Source organism: Trachemys scripta, chromosome 2, assembly GCF_013100865.1.
Source record: "Trachemys scripta elegans isolate TJP31775 chromosome 2, CAS_Tse_1.0, whole genome shotgun sequence".
Lineage (NCBI taxonomy): Eukaryota > Metazoa > Chordata > Testudines > Emydidae > Trachemys > Trachemys scripta.
In genome coordinates, this window is record NC_048299.1 from 169974958 (window position 1) to 169997124 (window position 22167).

Genomic DNA, 22167 nt, shown 5'->3' on the forward strand with positions numbered 1-22167 from the left:
AATGCATGCAAGTAGGTGAGTGACTAGCAGCTCCCTAAATCACAATGAGGCGGGTCTGAGGACTGCTTGAAAGAGATTATAGGTCTAACTCTCCCAGGTTGAGTATACAAATCTAAATGCTAACTCCAGGGAGTAATGCTGTAAAATATGGATAGAATTCCAGGTAGCAGCTTTGCATACACCCTGTATTTTGGAGACATTTGAGACACGCAATACAGATCACCTTAGACAAGGAGGAATGCATCCTCAGACCAGTTGGCATTAGCATCCCTGCTTACTCATGTATGGATGCAGAGTCTGATCCAATTTGATAGTCTTGGAGTGGAAGTTCACTGGCCCCTGGCATAAACTCCATGTGCTATACATACTCTGGGTGATTTACAGAACAAGTTAATCTTACTCAGGTAAGAATTCAGATCTTCTTGACATTTAGACAACGCAACCTAGTGTTCCCACATGTAGTTGGGAAACAGGTGGAAGCAGAGGTTCACCACAAGCATGTTAACAGCCTGATTTAAGTGGAAATCAGAAGTCATGTAAAAAAGGGAACTTCAGGTGAGAAAGAACATGGTATATGGTAGGTCAACCATTAATGTCTACATCTCATAAGCTCTTTGAACCAATGTGATTATCATTAAGAACAGCCTTTAGTAAGATATGGTACAGAGAGCAATCAAACCACATGTCAAGTGGTGGTTCCATTAGTTTGGCAAGCACATTTAAGTCCCAAGACAGCATTAGCTCCCAGATGGAAGACAACACATGAAGCAGGCATTTTAGGAATCCTGGCACTGTAGCACATGAGAAAATACATTAAATCCTGAATTGAAGGATAAAAGGCTGAGACTGCAGCCAGGAAAACTCTTTACAGAGCTGAGGGAGAGAAATTATTGTCTGAGATGAAAGCAGTATAGAATAAGGAGCATGAAAGACTGGTGAGGACCAGAACCTTTATCTTGCCCAGATGCAGAAACACTTCACAGAGTAGAAATATCTTGTGGAAGACTTTTTGATGTCCAGCAGCTGACCAACACATCCAAATTAGACCAAAGGTTATCTAAACTACTCATTAACAAAAGATCTCTCGCTCTCTTGTAGTTGGTGCTGGATTCCACTTCCCTGCCAGTACCTGCAGGAGGCAGAACAAAATTGAGGGGGTCTTTGGAAAGCAGGGGCTAGACCCTCACCATCCAATCAGCTTCGATTCTAAACCCCACATCTACAGACAGGCTACACTGAGGATCTCTGGACCTAGCCCTGAAAAAGAATACAAGATGCCCACTCAGTTAAAGACACATTTATGTGCTGAGTATTCCTGCTAATCAGCCTGTACTTTGAACATGGTGATATAAACTGGATTTTATGGAAGGAAAGCTCATGTGCATCACCGTTCCAATGCTAATGTTGACTGAAATTTTGACATCTGCATTTTTTTTTTTTTTTTTTTTTAAAAGGAGTAACATGTTAGCCTAGCAGTCTGGTGGTCAGGCATTTCAGGTCAGCAGGAGCTAGAACCACTGTAAAGACAGCAATCTTAGATTCTTCATGCGCTGGAGCGCTTCACAGCACTCTTTCAGCTAATCTGGTTTATGTCTATGGAAATCAACTCTTTGAAGTTTGTGGATAACATAGGGCAGTGGTGCCCAAACTCAAACAGTTGCACTCCCTCTACCCGCCCCCCACCAGTAACAGAATCTGTCTGCACCTCCCTCCATTACTGCACAGCCAAGGCTTCCTCAGCAGTGGAGCTTTGGGGGAGGAGCAAGGCTGGGGGTGGAGCTGGCCTGGAAGTGTGGCGCTCCCTCCCTGACCTGATGGGGGCTGGCCTGGGCACCACCATGCATCCCCCGAATGTTCCTCTGTGCCCCCGTGGGAGGGCACACCCCACAGTTTTGGGACCTCTGCTTTGGACAACTGGGGTACTGGAGTGGGAGCCTTACAACGTTAATTTGTAATTTCATCAATGCCAGCAAGAAATATCCTGGATACTTCATTTCCAGAATTTTCAAATTTTATTTTTTGACTCCTCTTCAAAGAGAAAGTTAAATTTAGAATAGATTATAAATTTATCTATCTAATGTGCCACAGAAGCAAAAATATTTACCGTAACCCAAGCATTTAATATTTTTCTGTCGATATTTAAATTCAAGTGACAACCAAACAAACCAAAAGATCTTTATGGAATTCTGCACATGTGTAAATATAGACTGCCCAAATGAGAACCAATGTTTTCCAAAGCTTATTCTTCCTGTCATAAGGGATAATAAATATTTGAAGACTGGGAGATCTGGATGGAAATTCAGCTACCTCTGGACACAGAATAATAAAACAGAGCAGGCTTAACATGTAAATACTACAACCTTTGTGGGAAGCTGTGCTTCCACTGCCTATATACTCAAAGGAAAGGGAAATAAATTAAAAATGAAAATCTACTAGTGTTCTAAAATGTTAATATGAACATATACCACAAAAATACTGGCTTTATATAGGCAAGGTACCTGAAGATCTTAATACACAGCGGACTGATTTACTAGGCAGTGAAGTTATTAGATTTAGTAGTTAATCACTATGGGTATTGGAGCGGAGGGGAAATAAATGAGAAAGCAAACATCATATTCTGTCGACACTTATGTTTTTCATTATTTCCCCAGCTGAGGTGCGTAATGTTACTGTGTCATGTAATTTCTGAAACATCTATATTCACCAGGTCAAGGAATTATGTGTAGCATGGGAGGTTTGCATTTTGGAAGTCACCCCCTTCTATAATAATGCAGGGAACTTCCACAGATAATTAGAAGTGGCACACTCCTAAGCATACAAAACTTAAGGTATTGCTAACTTGAAGTTCCTTTACAATATAGGTACTCCAACTGTGAAGCGTCTATTACAAATAACAAAACTAAAATTCATATTCACGTATTAGGAGCTAGAAGGATTAGACTTTCTGTAATCTTCAAAAAATGTCAACACTTCTGACTTGCTAAATTCAAAGCCTTTACTACTGCAAAGTTATAAATGACGCCTACATTTTTAAAATGCAGTTATACTAATAAAAGTGACTATGAAAACAGCACCTTTTCCCCCTCAGATTTGTGCCTTATATGTAGTCACAGTAACAACTATTTACTTTTCTATAAGCTTTTACTACTTTATATTTCTGTTAGCATTGCAGAACCAATGCAGCTATTGGAATGTGAGCTTGATTATATTCTTGCCCTGACACAACCAGCAGAATAAACTCCCCTCCCCCAGGAGAATAGGGGTATTTTTAGAGAAAAGTTTTAAAACTTCCAATTGCAGATTCTGGATTGCAAAGAATGATGAATAAACCAGAAAGAACCAACTTGATTTTCAAATCTCACCATAAGTTTACAGGGCTGCCAGTTAGAAAAGACATTTTAACTTGAAAACTGACAATGTTTGACATTGGATAAGAGACACAAAGAATGAACTCACTGTAATGTTTTTTTAAAGAGTAGCTTTTCAAAGTATAATCTAATTTTAACTCTTCACTTCTGTATTGTCATTTGTGCAACAATCCTAATTCAACAGCATGAGACTGCCTGTACAGAAATTATTTCATTGTACTGAAAAAACTTTGAAAGTTCTATAATTTAAATCCTTAGTTCCTAAAATGCAAGTTAAAATAGAGCGCTTACCAATTTTTAATGCACATTCTAGTGTTCCAAAAAGCAAATTAAGTCAGACCTAAGTAAATAAAAGACGGCACTACCTACTAATCACAATCCAACGATCAAAGAATCCACACACAAGAAGCCTTAGGATTTTCTTTACGGATGTTATGTGGCCACAGTATAATGCATCTTCATATATGTAATAAGTTGCATACTGACCTAAATTGTTGTGTGTTGATAACTTAGACACAAGGATACAATACTACATGGCATGCCGATGCCTTCCTACATGTGGAAGAACTGAAATGCAAGTTCATATATGCACACCCAACTACACCTGATCAGAACTGAAGTCTTAAATAATTCATAGTATTGTACAATTCTACTAGGATATGTAGCCAGGAATCATTAGGCAAAGTCATATTTTAACTCCTGGTTAGCTATAATTAAGAATCTATGTCTTAAGTATTAGACAAGCCAATAATTTCCTGCTGTTCAAATATGTCCACAGCATTTCATGGCAATGTGGTACTGGGCAAAAATTAAAAAAAAAAAAAGAAAAAAAAAAGAAAAAAGCCATTTAAAAAGAAAATGTATTAAAAAGACACACTTTTATATAAGTTCTGTGACATCACACTGCAGAAAAATTAATGACACTCGTGGGAAGAATAAAATATAGATGTATTTAGTTTACCCAGAGATAGAATAAGTAAGAATTTTCAAGTCCAATTTTTTTAAATAAAATAATCCTCAACTGTTTTTTAATCTCCAAAACAGTTGGATTAGCACCATTTGCAGTTTCTAAGAGACAGTGGCAGGGAAGAGATGACATTTAAAAATAGAAAGCCATGTTATGACCTTTGTTAAATTCTGAAGCTGAAGTGAATTAAGCCACACCAATGCAACTATATTGGCACATGAAAAAGATATTCCATAAGCAAAGCTACATTACGAGAGTGGTAAGGTTGCACTGTTAGAAACTCAGAAGTCAAGATAGATCATAGTTAAGCTTATATATGCAACTCCACTATGGCTCCTTGTACATACACGATATTATGGGTTTTAAGATGATCGGGTACCACAATGACAGGTATGGCATAAGAATCCAATTGGCAAAATAAAAAAAATAAAGAGGAATATATAAATCATATTCTAAAAAAGTTTGCAATGAATGGGATAAGGGAGATTATATCTATCTCTCTTTTCCATATAAAATAAATACTTTAAAAACATTAAGTTTGCAAAGCCAACCACTCAGAAGACAAGAAATTCTAGAATTAAGATTGCCTGTTCCTGATGCAGGGTTGCATAATCAATGAGGCTGTTTGCAGGCCCTTTGCCTCATTCTTAGTTTTATTTTATTAAAATAACTTGAGAAAACCTCAGAATTTCTGTTGTGTGCAATCATAAATAGCCCTCACATATTATTCATCATTGGGGTTCAAACAAGGATTTCAAGACCAACAACACAGACCTCTAACCACTTAAACTAAAGGAGTAACTTCTCTGATAGGTTGTTATCTTCAATGTGGACCACCCATCAGATAAGAGAGTGATACTTCAACAGATTTTAAGGCCAGAAGGGCCCATCATCTAGTCTGACCTCTTGCAAAATACAGGTCATACTTTCACCCAGGTTGAACAAGTTCTACTATGCTGTGCAAATGGCAATTTCTCCTGGCTGTTCATTAATTTGGCAGAATCTGGAGTGATTTTCACAGGGATAGCAATGAAATTTTAAGTTTTTGCTCTACATTGCAAAAAACACTTTATTATTAAAAATTCTGAACCCTTCCTGCACCATCAAACATTGCTTAGTGGACAAACAATTCTGTGCCATTTCTGTCTATCTTGACTCGCTCTTTGCATGTCCTCTGTCATTCAGTCCCATAAGTTTCCCTATGAGTGGTGTTTGGAGGCATTCCTTTGGTCAACCCTTTTTGCATATTCTTCCAGCTGTCCAATAGCACACGACATGGTAGACTCTCTGGTTTCATTCTTAACATGTCTCAGATATATCCATTTTCTTTTCTGGGAACTTCACAAATAAAAAGGTGCTGAACTCTCTGACAATCATGGTATTTGTTATACATTGATTCCATTTAATACCTAGTGTTTTCCTAAGGCATTTGTTTTGCATGGCAATTAGATATCTTCTGTACCATTTGGTGAATTTCCAGTTATCACATCCTTACATTAAGATAGAACCAACATTTGAGTTGAAGATTCAGTTTGTGCTTTAAGTTGTAGATTTTTTTTATGACCAAATCTTGTTTAAACTGGTGAACGCAGCTTCCACCATGCCAATTTGTGAGGTTATTTCCTTGTGAGCATCGCCACTGATTTGCACTTTACTATCAAGGTATGCAAGTTGACTACCTTCTTGTATTCCTTTGCCTCATAAATCAAATACTTGAGTTGGGCGTTGCTGGGTTTCTCAAATTTACTTTTCATAAGTAAGTATTAACCCTGTTTTTTGCAATGCTGGACAGTCTTCCAGTCTTTACTTGCATATTGGCTGAACTGTCATCGAAAGCTATGTCAGTAGCAAAATAGAGATCTTCTAGAGTACTGTTAAGACATGTGATACCTGTTCTGAATGTGTTACGTTTTTGGCAATGCCAAAAAAAACCAAAAAAACCCAACAACCACCACCACATGAAAACAAAAAACACAAACCAAAAAGCCACACTTTGGCAAAGATACCCATTTTCCCCTAACCTCGCTGTTCAAAACAGTTGAACTGTTTTTGTTGAAACTATTAAAAAGATTCAAACTGAGGCAGAGACCAAACATGGAAAATTTCACCCAATGTTTAAAATTAAAAGCAATTGAAAATGGGGATTTATACTTGGAAATGTTAGGTAACCTTATCTACAGGCACTGCTCCACTTCATACACACACAAAAAATAGAAAGAAAAAAGAATGTATGCAATTCACAGGCATGTTCTCAAAACTTTTTAATAGATATTTTTATGGTTTCCTACCTATCCTCAAAGATGGGGTGAGGGAGGGAGGGGAAAACATTCCACAACCTGGAACTATATGACTAGACCACCCAGTTGTGGGTGAGAGCCCATAGAGCGCTACCTCGTTCAATGGACACCTTTGGCAGCACACAAAAATCACTCTACACCTAAATTAATCAGATATGTATGCACAGTACAGCATTTCTTCATTTAGAAGTTTCATAATAATAGCTAAGTGGAATTGTACAAGTGGAGAGAGTATTTTCAAAACTAATACCACAAACAAGACCCAGTTTTCATTGGAACACTCAAAGTGCACTTCCCTCCTCACTGAGAAGTATTTCCCCAACTACTTTCAAGTTGCTAACGCCAGCCATTTTGACATTAGCGCGATAGAAAAAGCCAAAATAGTTTATTTAAAACAAAACCAAAAAAAAAAGCTATGCAATAAGGGAAAGCATTTTGTCCCATTCTTCTCTCTCTCTCTCTAAAGTGGCTGAATCATTTCATTCAAATTAAAATAAAATTAAATATATAAATAAAAAGTCACCCTCCCTGATAGTGACCAGACTTGGGAAGTTTCAACCCAAGAAGTTAAAGTTTTACCACACCTTAAAAGAAACATGCACAGAACCTTAACTGTAGCTGTGATTAGTGCTCCAGCTATAAACCTGATACTTGAGTGGGGAGATATAGTAATATGAACATTCTGAAACAGAGCAAGCCACCTTTTTCAATTTCACTTCAGAAAGAATAGCAGAACTGCAAGAGGCAGTAGGTTCATTTAGTTTCCTATCTACATTTCAGTGTTAGGTACAATGAACCTACATGTTGGCAGGACCCATGACATGATACTATTCACACAGTGCCAGTACTCTACTGCAGCTAGATTAGCCATCTCTGATGATCATGAAAAGCATGACATATTGCAAGGAAAAGAAGGAAAAATCTGAACACCTGCTGATACACATCACTGCACATCTTAGTTCATGTGACTCAGTTCTGGCATTTTCTGAATCTCCACAGAATTATAAAGTACCATTTTGAAATACAATTATGAAAGGTGAAATGGGAACAGAAGTACCATAGGAAACTAATTTCTTGTACAATTTTCCAAATTTGAGGTTTAGAGTAGATGTAATTCAAACAAGCAAAGTGCAGCCAATTGAGGGATTCCAATGATTCACATATTCCTATAATATGGCCTTTCATTAAATAACCAGTGCACAAGCATGAAATGCTTCCTTTTCAACAAGCAATAACATGCTCAATGTTTTCAGCTAACCAGGAAAGCTTTACATTTCCATTCTGGTAGATTTGTGAGTGTTTTTTGTTCCACGGAAAATAAGGTGGGGTTTTTTTTGTTTTTGTTTTTTTTAATTTCTCCAGTATGTGACAAATACCACTCTGAGCAAAGAGGGGGAAAATACTGAAAAGGACATTTTAAAGATATTTCCAAACATTTGGAGAGTGAGGGAGGAGCTGGTGGCTCTATCAGTCTTGTGTTCCTATAACACAGACTGCTGGCTGCTTTATTCAGCTCCTTCTTACATTTGCAGATGTCATTCCAAAGGAAGTTGAATTTTTAGCAAATGACAGTAAAAACATTCCTAAATTATGTTTTACTGAAGAATTTTTAGGTAGCAAGAAAATTTGCTGTGGATGAGTTTGAGGGTCTTATATTTAGGTTACATTATAAATCCACCCATCTGTCTTTACCTTTCTTTCTTCCTGCTCCCTCTGCTGGAGTCTGAGGATCCTATGGTTCGCTGCTTGCACTGAAACAAACAAATTGCAGTCTATTAATCAGCTGCCCTAGCTCAAAGAGAAACCTGACTGAAAGAGGCATAAAACCCAGGAGGCTACTGGGACACTATCACTGTACACAAAAAGACTATGGGTTTTGCCCACTGGGGTCACTTACCTTTGGATTGAGAAGTCTTCCCAGTATTTGTAGGAAGCACTCTACAATGCTAACTATGTGGACATAGAGCACTAAGTTGTACCCTTGGGCTTTCTAGAAGCCAAACGGGAAAGGCAGCCAAGTCCTCCTGTGCCCATATTCCATAATATTGCTGACAAGTTACTGTGCGCTACTCAGCACCGCAGAAAAGATCTAGAAGTCTTGTAAACCAATAACTAGAACCAGATGGGGTGAACACTAAGTTTTGGTTGTTTCTTTGTTACTTATTTTTTTCCAAATATAAATGATTTAGTAAAAAATTATACAAGGAGAACATTTTTAAATTGGAGCTAGTCTCCTCTACCTTGTGAGCCTAGCTCTACCAAAATGTGTTAGCAACAGTGGTAACTATATTTCTAGCCAGTTTCAGACTCGTTTGACATCATATTCCATACATGCTGTGCACAGTGGAACAGACTCATCTTTCCCTCAACAGGTGTCTTGCATTCAATAACACAAAACTTAGTTTCCTGAAATATTTATCAGTCACTCATTTATTCTTATAATCATTAAAGCAGTAGTACTGCCGTATAAATTACACAGCAAAGCACTCAAAAGTCAGGTAATGGCAATTTCAAGGTTGCTATGCCCCCTAGTGTGTATATATTTGGATACAGGCTTTACTTACATGATTGCATTCTTTGAGTAGTAGTATGCGAAGTATAAATATTTTTCTACAATCTTTACTACACGTGCGTAGTATCTCTTTCTGTGTACTACTCTATATATGCCAGAGACCATGCTTATACATATTACAAGTTGATTATAACAAAGTGAAATATTATTGACATATATAAACTACCTAATTTTACAGCTAGATTGAATTTTGTAGTTAATTACCTAATCCCAATTTGTGTCTAAGAAAGGCTGTGCTGCTGGCTGAAATGAAAGTATAAAATACAGAGGCACTGACAAAGCTAGTAAAATATAGACCTTAGAAGAGAGCACATTACATAAAATCTACGCCATAAAAGATATAATTGGATGGTTATGACTAGGAAACTAGCACTGTATCCACATACAACATATCCGTATGCAACTTAAACAAGTTGCAAACAAAAAGTGCATTTTTGCTCCATTTTGGCCCTATCCAATTCCTGTTATGTTACTTTAAAGCCCTTCCATCGACTTCAGTGGGAGTTTTCAGACCTTAAAAATGCAGCCAAACTTACTGTACAAATGGGAGACAGTGAAGCTTGGTAGACAGAATACTGGAGGAGTGCCCTGAGTTCAATTCCAGGGTCTAACATTGGTCTGTGGGGTTACCATGGGCAAGTCACTTCATCTCTCTGAACCTCCATTTCTCAATCTTTAAAATGGAGATAATGATCTCCTTTGTAAAACCATACCTTGAGATCTAGGGATGAAAAGTGCTCTAAGAGCTTTTTTTAAAAAACATACACACAGTGTTGTTTTACAAAGGAGATCATTATCTCCATTTTAAAGATTAAAAAGATGAGGCACAAAAAAGTGAAGTGACTTCCCGTGATCATCCCACAGGATGTCAGAGCCTGGTATTGAAGTCAGAGCACTGAAGTTCCAGTCCAGCGTTCTATCTATCAGGCAACATTTACATAGTAAGTTGGGCTGCACCTTTAGGATCTGAAAACTCTCACTTAAAAGTCAGTAGAAAGGCTACAAAGTAACATTAACAGGAATTGGATAAGACCAAAGTAGAGCAGAAATACATGTTCTGTAAGTCTTTTTTAAAGTTGCACAGAGCTGAGAATTAAACATTTGCATGTATAAGGCTTATTATACAATAGCAATTTTAGCAAGGATCATATATTGAGTTCAAATTATTTGAAATTATTCCTTTTAAAATACTACACCATAAAAAAAACAATAGCTTCTTGCTTACATCTCTTCAACACTTCATTCAGATCACCATGCATCACCTCCTCACATTTAGGGAGAGTTTGGTCATTTGTCTCATAGATCATGGTGTTTAGGTTTTCAAGAACTCTCACTTCTCGGAGGCCACGTTTTTCCTGTTAGGAAAAGTAAAAAAGGAAAGCTCTTCATGTGTTACATAGGTTTTCATTAGCGGATACTTATATGAAGCTATTTGTAATTATTTAGCTCTAACTGGACTTTTTAAGGTTTGTAATAACATATCACACTGTTCTTAAATAGCTATAATATGCCTCAAACAGTTTATTTAGTTGGAGTAAACTACAGCTGGAGACCCCACTAGCTTTAATGTCATGCATACAAAACAAACAGAAATCAAATGGATAATTAGGTGGCAATCATGGGTTAATATGAAAATCCATTTTGCAGGTATAATGTGGTTCCCAGGTTAATAAACAATTAAGTTTAGCACAATTCATCACAGTGAATGAAAGAGATCACTGCCACTTAAAACATCACATCTGCTTATTTACAAGCTTTATTAACAAACGTGAAAGTCCCCTTCTTTCTTGTTCCCTGTGACAAATGTTGAAGTTATTTATAACTTAACATATGATGGATTGAGAAAACATAGTAATTTAGATATCTGAGATTTATAATAAGGGTTGGGTATGGCAAGAAAACTGAAATCATCACACGCTTATGCATTTGATTAATAAAAGATTACAGAACAATTAAATGATAATAGTTCTACCTTTTGATAGCTTTCACTTTTAGTTTAGCAATGTGATAATACTGGCAGCGTACATGAACTGACAAAGATCCAGGGCCAAAATCAAGGCAAGTAAGATTTTGACACTGAAGTATAGTGATGAAATCAAAACTAAAAGGATAATGTAATGCTAATGACTAAACAGGTGGCATCTCTTCTGAACTCATTGCTGATCAGCAAACCCAGTGCTAATGGCATTTTACTAATTGAGCTGCCTAGGCTCTACTGCTTAGGCTTTTTAAAATAAAGCTTCCGGCAACACAGCACCACTATGCCCTTGTTTTTCCAATGGTGTTTTGCTCTTTTTAATTATGCTTGATCTGCCACACAGGACCATCCCAAGAAATCAAAAATACATAAAGTTATCCTGGATTTTGTTAAGTATCAGAGGGGTAGCCGTGTTAGTCTGAATCTTTAAAAAGCAACAGAGGGTCCTGTGGCACCTTTGAGACTAACAGAAGTACTGGGAGCATAAGCTCCAGTACTTCTGTTAGTCTCAAAGGTGCCACAGGACCCTCTGCTGGATTTTGTTGTAGCTTGGTCTTTACATTTTGGCAGGTAGAGCTGCAAGTAACCAACCCTCTATTGTAATTTGCCAATCACCAGCCTATACAATAATGTATAATACAGCAACTAATAATACTCTTACATAGTACTTCATAAATGTGGTCAAGCATCATTATTCCCATTTTAAAGATGGGGAAAACGGAAGTGCAGACAGCTTACATGACTTGCTCTAAGAGTTACAAATAGAAACCAGATTTTCTGATCCTTAGTCCAATATTCACTAGATTACAATCCCTCCAAATATGAAACTCTTATCAGTGAAGGATGTTAGTGTTCTCACCAAAGGTCACTATTTAGTGTATGCTAGTTTATCACTTAAAGAAAACACCCCTCAGACCTGAAGCATTAGACCACTCCACAAAACTATAGATAAGTGTCAGCTTTTGAGGAAAAACTCTAAACTAAAGCCATGTTTACACTAGCAAACTTACAGCGGCATAGCTGTGGCAATGCAGCTGCGCTGTTGTAAGCTCACTCATGTAGCCACTCTATGACATAATTAAACTACCTCAACGAGCAGCAGTAGCTATATCAGTGGAAAAGCGTCTCCTACCAATACAGCTCTGTCCACACCAGTGCTTATACTGGTGAAACTTATGTCACTCAGGGGTGGGTTTTTCCCCCCACACACACACTCGAGCAACATAACTTATGCCAACAAAAGAGCTAGTGTAGACATAGCCTACATCTAAGCCTTATTGCTTTAAGTAAAAGTGTAAACTATCCTTTGCTTCAATAAAAGAAAGGGTGGTTCTTACTAGAAGGATAAGAGTGATGGAAAAAAATCAGCTTTCCAGCAAGAATTTAAGGATACTTGAAATTAGCACAATGAAACCTTAGCTGTAATCTGACAGCTATGTTAATTTAGTTTGCTTCTGATCAAGCCCTCAGGCTGGAAAGTCTACCCTATCCTTGTAGTCCCTAATTTAAATTGAAATGATAAATTCTCTGAAGAGCTGCACAGGACATTTATGTATTAGAGACAACAGTTATTAGTTAACTTTGGTGAAAAGCAATTTTAAAATGTGTGTATGGAGCAAAGTGGGCTTCTCCTGGCAGGAAAAATGGATATAAATTTCTAGATTTGTCTTGTCAAACTAGCATGGAGACAAATTAAATCCACTTAAAATGTAACTAAAAATGGCACCTTGTTTTTCCATCAGATCTGCATCCTGCGTGTGTTTGGATTTATAGCTACTTTTTCTATTAGAATTTAAGAGGATAAAAGTTAAAGGGCATTCCACCTCTGTGATGCAGGCAGACCAGGTGCCAGCTCATGCCAAGGCCCCTCAGCTTCACTGAACATTGACAAATGCATAGCTAGAAACCAGTCTGCCTCGCCTTTGTTTTAGTATTGCTAAAATAGATATCAGAGTCATAAGAATGTGTTTAGATTTTATGAAATGCTTGTAGGATGCTGCATATATTAATCTTACTTATAATATCTGTATCCTATGCTATAAGGTAATATTTCCATGTTTGCTTTGTAACTATAAAAGTTTGTGAAAACTGTAAAACCCCACAGTTATAGGAGAAGCATTACCAAGTATGAAATACTAGTTTATCACAAGAGGCATCATCTCCTCCCCAACAAAAGAAGGCCAATAGATATCAGACAAGCTATTGTGGAACATCAGTGGACAAAAAAAAAAAAAAAAAAAAACTGATCGCCCCCCCCCACACACACACACCCAGGAAGTGAAGATGTGCATAAACTCTAGTCCCATCAGTTTGAGGTCTATGGGAAGGGGATAATAATTTTTCTTGACAGAGATTTTTAATCCCTGTGCTGCTAGGAATTTGGAGAGGGCAATATTTATAAATATAAGAAAGGGATCCCCAAGCTTCTTGGCTTGGGTTAACCCTAAAGGACATACAGAGCTTGCATATTATAGCAGCTTCTGTTGCCCTTTAGAACCTAAAACTGTATCTCATTTGTGTGTATGCTTACCTTCTTTAACTGTTTAAATAATACTCCTGGGAGAATTCTGCACCACTGTGCAATACAGAATTTTGCAGAAAATATTGTGCACACAGAATTTTTTCCCCCCACAGAAATGAGCTACAGTGCCGCTGGACCCGGCAGAGCCCAGCTCACACATAAAAGACACTGCCAGGAGAGAGAGCTAGAGGGTTCCTGGCAGCTACAGTTCCCGCTCGCCCTGAGGGAAGGAGATGGCGGTGCGCAGGAAACTCCACACAAACCTGGGACCAAGTATCAGGCTGTTTCTCCCTCTGGATCCCTGGGCTCGGGGGGCGGGGGGGGAGAAGAGGTGTAGGTACCTGGGGAAGGGGAGGCCCTGCAGCTGGGCTGTAGGTGTGTGTGTGTGTGCGGGTATCTGGGCTCTGGGGAGAAGGGGGTGTGGGTGTATAGTCCCCCAGCTGGGCTTGGAGGGGCGAGGGAATAGAGAAACAGGAACTGGGTTGTCATAGGGGTGTGTTTTAATTCTCTACTCCTGGGGGGGGGGGGGAAGAGAGAGAGAGAGTGTGTGTGTGTGGTTACAGACATACTTGCTGACAGGTATTTTGAAATAAATTACCAAAATAACTGAAACTGGCATGATTATGTAGTGTTATTTTGACACATAAAATTTGCAGAATTTTAAAATATCATGCACAGAATTTTTAATTTTTTGGTGTAGAATTCCCCCAGAAGTAAAATAATTCAAATTTCTTTTTCAATACATCTTTAGTTAATATTATAGGGTTATCTACAAACCTTGTCTTTGATTTGAGATCTGAAGTTCAGTTGACCTGGGGCAAGTGACTGGTCCTTTGGGACTGGGGATCAGTTGGGATTTTTGGTGTAAGGGACCATCTATCACAAAGGCAGGCTTGCATGGGTGGCAAGATAGACTGGAGTGCCAAAGGGGACTGTCTGTGACTTTATGTCAGGCCTGCACAACTCGTAAAGCGGCGAGGGCCATATTACTCCAAAGAAAACAGCTGAGGGCCAAAATGCCCGGCCCCGTCGACCCCCCCACAGCACCACCCAGTCCCTCTGAAACACAACAACCCCCCCAGCGCTCCCCCCCCCATGGACCCCCCCCCCCCACCCCCCCAAACCAACCCCCCCCCCCCCCCCCAGCGCCACCTGCCCCGCGGAAACAAACCCTCCTTCCCCAGCACCGCCCCACCGAAACAACGGTATTGAACCTTGGTAATATGTTATAGTGGGCCCCTAAGGTAGTATAATTAAGGTAAAAGAAAATTGTCTTTTGCTAGAAGTAGACTAAGATCTTCCCCCCACTTTGTAATCAATTGCCCTGTTGAATGAATGAGGTTTGGGGTTTGTGCCCTGATCCTTGACAGTCTCCCCTGAGGGTGGCACTTACGCTTTTGAGCTACTCTAGACAGCTTGACAACCTCATTATTGCATTAAGCAATGTTTGTAAAAGGAAAAATTGAGCAAAAATATTAAAGGAAGTCTTCATATTATATCAGCCTAATCAAATATCTTACCCTTTCAATGCCATACTCTTTTCCTTCAAAATGTAGATGTGTGTGAACACAATTATTCTTAGAATTAATCTTTTAGAAATACAGAATACTATTTACTTTTCCTAAATTTTGCTGCCATCTTGTGGCAATTATTTTTCACTCATTCAAAACTGAGTTAGCAAAAATTTTCTCCTTCAACAATATATCAACCTTGTTCTTAGTTGGATACAAGTCATCATTCTTTAACTGTTCTCTTACCTTTTGTAAAATATAAAAGATCAACAACTGAATATTCTGCAATAAGTTAATCACATTGTGGACATCCATAAAAACAAACAAACAAATACATAAATAAATATACAATATGTTAAGGCTGGATTTGTTTTTAAATCTAACAATCCATAGAAAGTAACAAGTATATTTCCATCACAGAACACCAACAACTAAATTACTTCAAAACACATTTTCTTTTTAAAAATACAGATAAATTTGATGGCCAGTCAAATTATGACTAAAAGCACTGGTTAGAATGTCATAATGCAGGCAGGCCCTGTACCAGTTTCCACACACAATACCCCTGTAAAGCATGTCAGGAATCCTTCATGATGAAAGATTCATAAATATATTCATGCACTGAACCTGCAAACTGCTCCATACAGATAGACCCCTGCACTCATGGAGAGCTCCACTGACACCAATGGGGCTCTACACAGGCACATAGCCCAGCCCCCCCCCCCCCCCAGGTGCAGAGGTCCTCCCCACAAAGATCCATTTCCAAAATAAGTCTTAGTATAACCAAGATAATGTCACTCACCAATGAAACTAGTAGCTGTTTAAAAACAATCACCAGCACCTATACAATAGAGTAGGATTGGAAGTAAAGAATTCTGTACTCTTTGAAAACTGCAGGGTAAGTTTAGTATGTGTACAGAAGCAATTAACCAAATTGGACTTCCACCAGGATACCTGGGCTAACACCTTAATCAATATTGAAAGATCTTGCAGCACTTATATCCACAAATGCTCATGTTATTTTTAACCCCTTAGCTCTCATAATGATCCCCATAAAATTATGCTATGAATTAAGGTTGTCATATACTGCATCTTATCTAGCAATACATTCTCCCATTAAACTAATGACCCAGTCAGACCCTGTTTAGCTTGAGATCCAGTAAGATCACAGGATGGAGGTGTTATGCATAGGTTAAATATAGCACACTTCAGTGCAAAGATATTTTTAAATAGCCATTAGACCAAACGAATAACTAGGTGGATCTAATCAGCACACACAAGTAGATGCACACATTAAGAGAATAGCCCTTTATGTGCCAAACAAAATTTGATTACTTTAAGTTAGTTTGTGCTCACAACTCCCAGACAATCAAGGAAAACTCATTGATTCACTCACCAACTCTCTCAAAACGTTTTTTTGGAGGGACGACGGAGGAGAAAGAAGAACTAATCACATTTTTTAAACAGCTACACTACACTCCCAGTTATCTGAATTCCCTTTATCCGAAAATCTTAGTTATCCGAATCCACATGTGCCCCAGATATCTCTATCAATCACAAGCAATACATTCTTAAGGATAGATATACATATCCTTCCGATTATAAAAAACATGATGTGTAATTCATGCTATACCAGTATAACAATGTATCCATTCACAAAGTGGTTCCATGACACAAAATTGTGTCCAGTTTAAAGCACAGCCCCTGTAACCAGCTGTATCTACAGCTGCATCTCCAGTCAGTGTTCCTCTTCCATCACAGAGCTTCGCAGCTTGGGTCATGGCCCTTCCTAATAAAAAGTGCAATGGAGATGTCACTGATGTTGCAATCATCACTGAGGGTAAAGCAAAGCCCAAGTGACTTTTCAGGCTGCCACTCCCAGCTGTTTACTGCCTCCCAGCCTACAGCTAGAACCCAGCTCAAAATAGTACTTCTATTTATCTGAATGCCCAGTTATCCAAAAGTTTCATATGTTCCCCAGAACATTCAGATAAACTTGATAGTACTGTATATATTTACTACACACTTTCTGGATCTTAAAAAAAGTTAGAGGGGTAGCCATGTTAGTTTGAATCTGTAAAAAGCAACAGAGGGTCCTGTGGCACCTTTAAGACTAACAGAAGTATTGGAGCATAAGCTTTCGTGGGTGAATGCCCACTTCATCAGACGCAGACTTCATCTGATGAAGTGGGCATTCACCCATGAAAGCTTATGCTCCAATACTTCTGTTAGTCTTAAAGGTGCCACAGGACCTCTGTTGCTTTTTAAAAAAAGTTCTTCATTTACAGCATTCAGAGTCAGTATGGATCCACTGCTCTCCTGAAATCTCAGATATTTGTTGCAATACAGAGCCTTTCCATCTACAGCCAACCAGGAGGCTGCAACCATTCCTCTGATGATTCACCCACATCAGTGACTTTGTAACATTAGACTAGATTACTGCACTGCACTCCAGCCAAAGCTTTTGAGAGACCTTTGTAATAACAGTGAACGTGTGTGTTTGTAAACAAGCAGTTGTTATATTTTGATCATTTTTAATTGATTGCTTGTATTGATATAGAGTGACCAAGATGCATTGGTGAGAAGTGCCAGTGTACATTTCCAAATAAATAAAATATTTGTTCTTCATCTATAATACCCTCTAATACACTTTTACATTTTCAGGTGTCTGGAAAATTAAGTTATTTTGTTCTTTATATAGCAACAAATACAGTAGATAGAACAAGAGACTTGGTTGGTGCCAATGTGGCCGGTGCGGAGGAACTGGCTGGTGTCGAAAAGAACGCCAGTGCCAGCGGTTTTGTCAGTGCTGTAGCTTCTGAAGTCGGTCAGAGCTGAAGTCGGCTGAGGACTGTAGGTCTGCCCAGTAATGGTCTTTAGACAATTTCTTCGGATCACTACTAGAGGTACTTGGATAGGCCTTGGAGCTACGTCTCCTGTCAGATGATGTTGAGGCAACTGACCTCACACGGGATTGTGTTCTGATGGGCTGTGCCTCAAAGTTTGAGAAGGGAGACAGTTTCTTTTAGTCCTAGCGAGAAAGAGATTACTTTCTCTTCAAGGGATGCGGGGAATTAGGATTGGCAGACAACCTGGCAGAGCGTGAGGGCCTCACAGGAGGAGAGTCTGGACCCAGGTCCAATACAGTCATAACAATTTCCCGATGAGGAGAAATTTTAACCCAATGTCCTGGTCTTTTCTGGCTCTGGCTGTCAGGCCGTGGCAGTGGGACCAATTTTGTGGGACATGTCCTTCTTCCAGACAGTGACTATTCTGTGAGTAGCACCTCTTAAACCCAGGGGATCCAGGCATAATGGTGAGAGAAAAATAGCTTCTCAGTCTGGAAGGGCACGAAGCGGGGAAAAGAAAAAACTAAGCTATGAAATACTTATAAAGGTAAAGTTAAAAAACAAACAAACAAAAATTTTCTTTTTAAGACAGAAGAAAGGAGAACGAAAAGAAAATACTAACTACACTACAACTAACAGATAAGGCACTATCTATTGAGGGAACAGGAAATGGGCTCGGCTGCAGATACCATCCCAGACCAAAGGTGGTAGAGAAGAAACTGGGGGCAGCTGGACCGCACAGCTCTCTTTATATGTCCCGCTCACAGTGTGAGAGCAGGGAGATATGCATGTGCAGTTTGACAGGCACTGCTGATGAAGATCGCTGATCCCAGGTGCAGGGAGTGCTGCTGCACCTACAAGTGGAGCACCCATAGGGACATCACTCAAAGAAGTAGTATACATCTATTTTGGGCAGGAAATGCATGTCAAACAAGATTCTCTAAGAAGGTGCTAAAACTGTTTCAAATCTCAGTATATATAACAGGCCACTGATAATATAAAAGCACGCTAAATGAAGTTTCATAATTATACTAGATCTTCTCTTTAAAAACAAATACTTACTTCAAATTCTTTAATAAAGTAACGTATTTCTCCTTGAATAACTGGCCTGTGATCCAGCAGTCGGGAATGAATTTCTCCAATGTCTAGAAGAGTAATGAAATCCAAAGTTTTAATTTTCTAAAGACACAATCGATACTAGGTAAAAAAACAACACAGTGAAGCACAGAATATTTCAAAAGGAGGAAAAGTAAAAAGACACCATTATCCAAAAGGACAAGCAAGCTAATACAAGATTTCAACTAATGCTATGATAGTATCAGATGGCTTTTCTGGCTAATTCAACAAACCCATCATCTTAAAATAAATGCCACAAAAAAAGAATATTCTGCCATCCCAGACCCTCCTGACTGCTACGAGGGTGCATGAGGGGGTTCCATTCCCCCACCTATCACCCACTATTGGAGGCCTCATCCTCAAAGGACAGCTGCAGTATTTGCCTTTGCTGCTCCATATAACTGACAAGAAGCAGAGTAGAGTGAAACTAACTTGATTCTTGTCAGTTTCCACTCAGCAACTGTTTGGGAAAGCTGAAAGCATCAGTGAAAGCACATCCACAACTCTAGAAGACAGTAATACATCAATTTAGAACTAGTCTGGAAAGTTTTCTTTGCAACTATAATGCCTACAAATATATTTTTCTTAAATGAGAGCTTAGATTCAGCAGTTGATGGAACTCACCTACAAAAACTTCCTACCTGACACAGATAAGTAGATTATTTCATGTTTGAGAAAATGGAAAAGATGGACAAAGTTTGCAACAAATACAGAGTGTATGGTAAAATGCTAAATAGTATCACTGAATGACTCATGTAAGTTCAGATATTTTTAAATAGAAATTGAAGCAGGACAAAAATCAGAAAAGAGAGGAAGGCAAAAGAAGTGGCTTCCAAGAAGAAATTGAAAGGAAAGGAGCAAGGATCCCTAAATCAAAATTTTGATGATATGGGAGCTCCCAAGAGTCCCATTGACTTACTCAAAGCAAATGTGAGTGTCCAGCTCCTCTGAAGATCAGAGCAACTATTAAGGGGTTTAAAGTTAGACACCTAAATCTGAAAATGTGGGCCTTACTACACAGAAACAGGATGTCATTTCAGGTGGTGAAAGCAATGCAAGAAAAGGCATGAAGGTGAGAGCACCACCAGGAAGGCAAGAAGCAGGTCTATGAATTGTTAGTATTTGAGCTGCAGAAGATACAAAGAAAATGAAAAGGCAGCAATGCCAGCCAGTGATTAACAATGCTATCCTTGCTAGGACAACCTCAGGAGTGACATCAGGAGGAAGATATAGAAAACAAGTGTTATATACAAAAAATAATAATAAAAACTGCCGTCCCAAGTTACACTGCTGTCATAGGCAGGCTACATGACTAGATGGCCACCAATCAAGTATGAGCTAATTCAGAGGAAGGTACAAGAAACGCTGTACTGAAAAGTTAGGCAATGACTTGTTCACAAGGGAAGTTTCTGCCTAACACCAGGTGATTAGCACTGGCTTTCTGGCTTGAAACTCGAGTATATATATCGCTGCTAAATACGTGCACCGGCACCCCGTCCTCTCTGTAATGCCATCCCGGGGGCGCTTTAGCCGCACACCTCCGACCCTTCCCTCGATCTTGCTGAGCTCTCAGCCTCTCGCCACCTCGTGCCACAAGCTCCAGGGGCGAATTGTGCTAAAGGGGAGGGAGCGACTCTCTCGCTACTCCGGGGGTGGCTGGGGGAACTCGGACACAGCCCCGCGCGCTCACCCAGCGGCCGTTGCGCGGCGCTCAGCGGGCCCGGGCGGGGCAGACCCCGGACACAGACCGGCGGAGACAGCAGGGGCTGAGCGCGGCGTCTCCACCCTGGGACGGGGGCGGGGCCAGGTCCCCTCCTTACCCTTGATAATGGGGTGGGCCGCCGCCCCCACCGAGTCCAGTTTCCTGCCGGCGGGGAGCGGGGATCCCGCAGCTTTCCCCGGGGTGCCGGGGCCGCTGCTCATGTTGCCGCACTTCCAGCTCCGGCCGCAGCGGGGCGGCGACCACCGAGCTACTACATGCGCGCGCGCGCGCCCGCACCGCGGATAGAGGGCGCGGCAGGAGCGCGGGGCTCGCGCTGAGGCGTTCCGGCGGTGTGACGTAGCTCTGCGCAGCCCGCTTTGGTTCTTAGCTTCTGCCTCCTTCCCAACGCCTCGGTATGACGTCACTTGGCTGCGCCGAACTCTGGCCTCAGAACTTAAACCCGGGCCGCCCTTCGTTAGGGTGAATGACTCGCGCTGCCGCCATGGCAACCGCGGCCACCCTGTTGGATTCGGCAGACTCGTGGAGAGTACACGCCCCCACGCCTGTGACGGTGGCAGCACCCCAGTGGCCAAGCTAGGCCCGGGTACCTGTCCGCAGGCACCCATTGGGTAGGCCCCGCCCTCGCTGTATCCCACCACGGCGTCGGCGGGCCTTGGTTCTGAGCAGCGGCTTCTGGCCCCAGCCTGGTTCTCCCCGTGTCACAGCAGCGTCCCGCCGCGGGGCCAGCCCCGTCCCAAGCTGGCCGGGAGGTGACGCCTCTCCCCAGGCCCTGTTCCTTGACAAGGCAGCCCGGCTGCCGGCAGGAACCGGTTCTGCTGACACAGCTGCTCACACTGGCAAGGCTTTCTCACCATAGACTAGTTCACTCCCTGCAGGGGGGTCATCACTCACCTGCTCAGTACAGCGGCCACAGACCAACAGAGTGCAAAACGGGTTTTCTATACAACAGCTGGATGGCTGCAGCTTGAAATCTAAACAGCGCCACTGAAAATCGTACCAAAATGAGGGAATTCAGAGTACAATTTCCCCCAGCAACCTTAACTCTGCCTTCTTGTGCCTCTGCATTACAAATGGACCTTTACCAGGCACTGACAGAGTTTTTAAAAAACGAACATAATGTATAGGGTTTTTTGTATTGTGCTGTTGAGTAAATAGCCTCTGTTGCAGTAGTCTGGATGCTTGTAATGAAATACCTTAATGTAAAATCATATGTAAGAAAAATGGGACAATTTTCATCATGTATGAAATGGGATAGAAGGATGCTC

The 22167-nt window shown here is 40.3% G+C and overlaps 1 protein-coding gene across 3 annotated transcripts in view; it reads right to left on the minus strand.

Moving 5' to 3' along the window:
• BLOC1S5 (biogenesis of lysosomal organelles complex 1 subunit 5) overlaps positions 1-21569 on the minus strand; it is a 30566-nt gene extending 8997 nt beyond the window's left edge. For all 3 annotated transcript variants that reach the window (XR_004644655.1, XR_004644656.1, XM_034762287.1), the window contains exons 1-4: positions 21000-21569; positions 19126-19208; positions 10430-10559; positions 8325-8383 (exon numbers count right to left, since the gene is read on the minus strand). Coding sequence is in view for 1 of the 3 variants with exons in the window: in XM_034762287.1 (XP_034618178.1) it covers positions 8325-8383; positions 10430-10559; positions 19126-19208; positions 21000-21507 (780 nt within the window). In the remaining 2 variants the exon portion in view is untranslated. The remainder of the gene's footprint in view (positions 1-8324; positions 8384-10429; positions 10560-19125; positions 19209-20999) is intronic.
• Between the last annotated feature and the right edge of the window lie 598 nt (positions 21570-22167).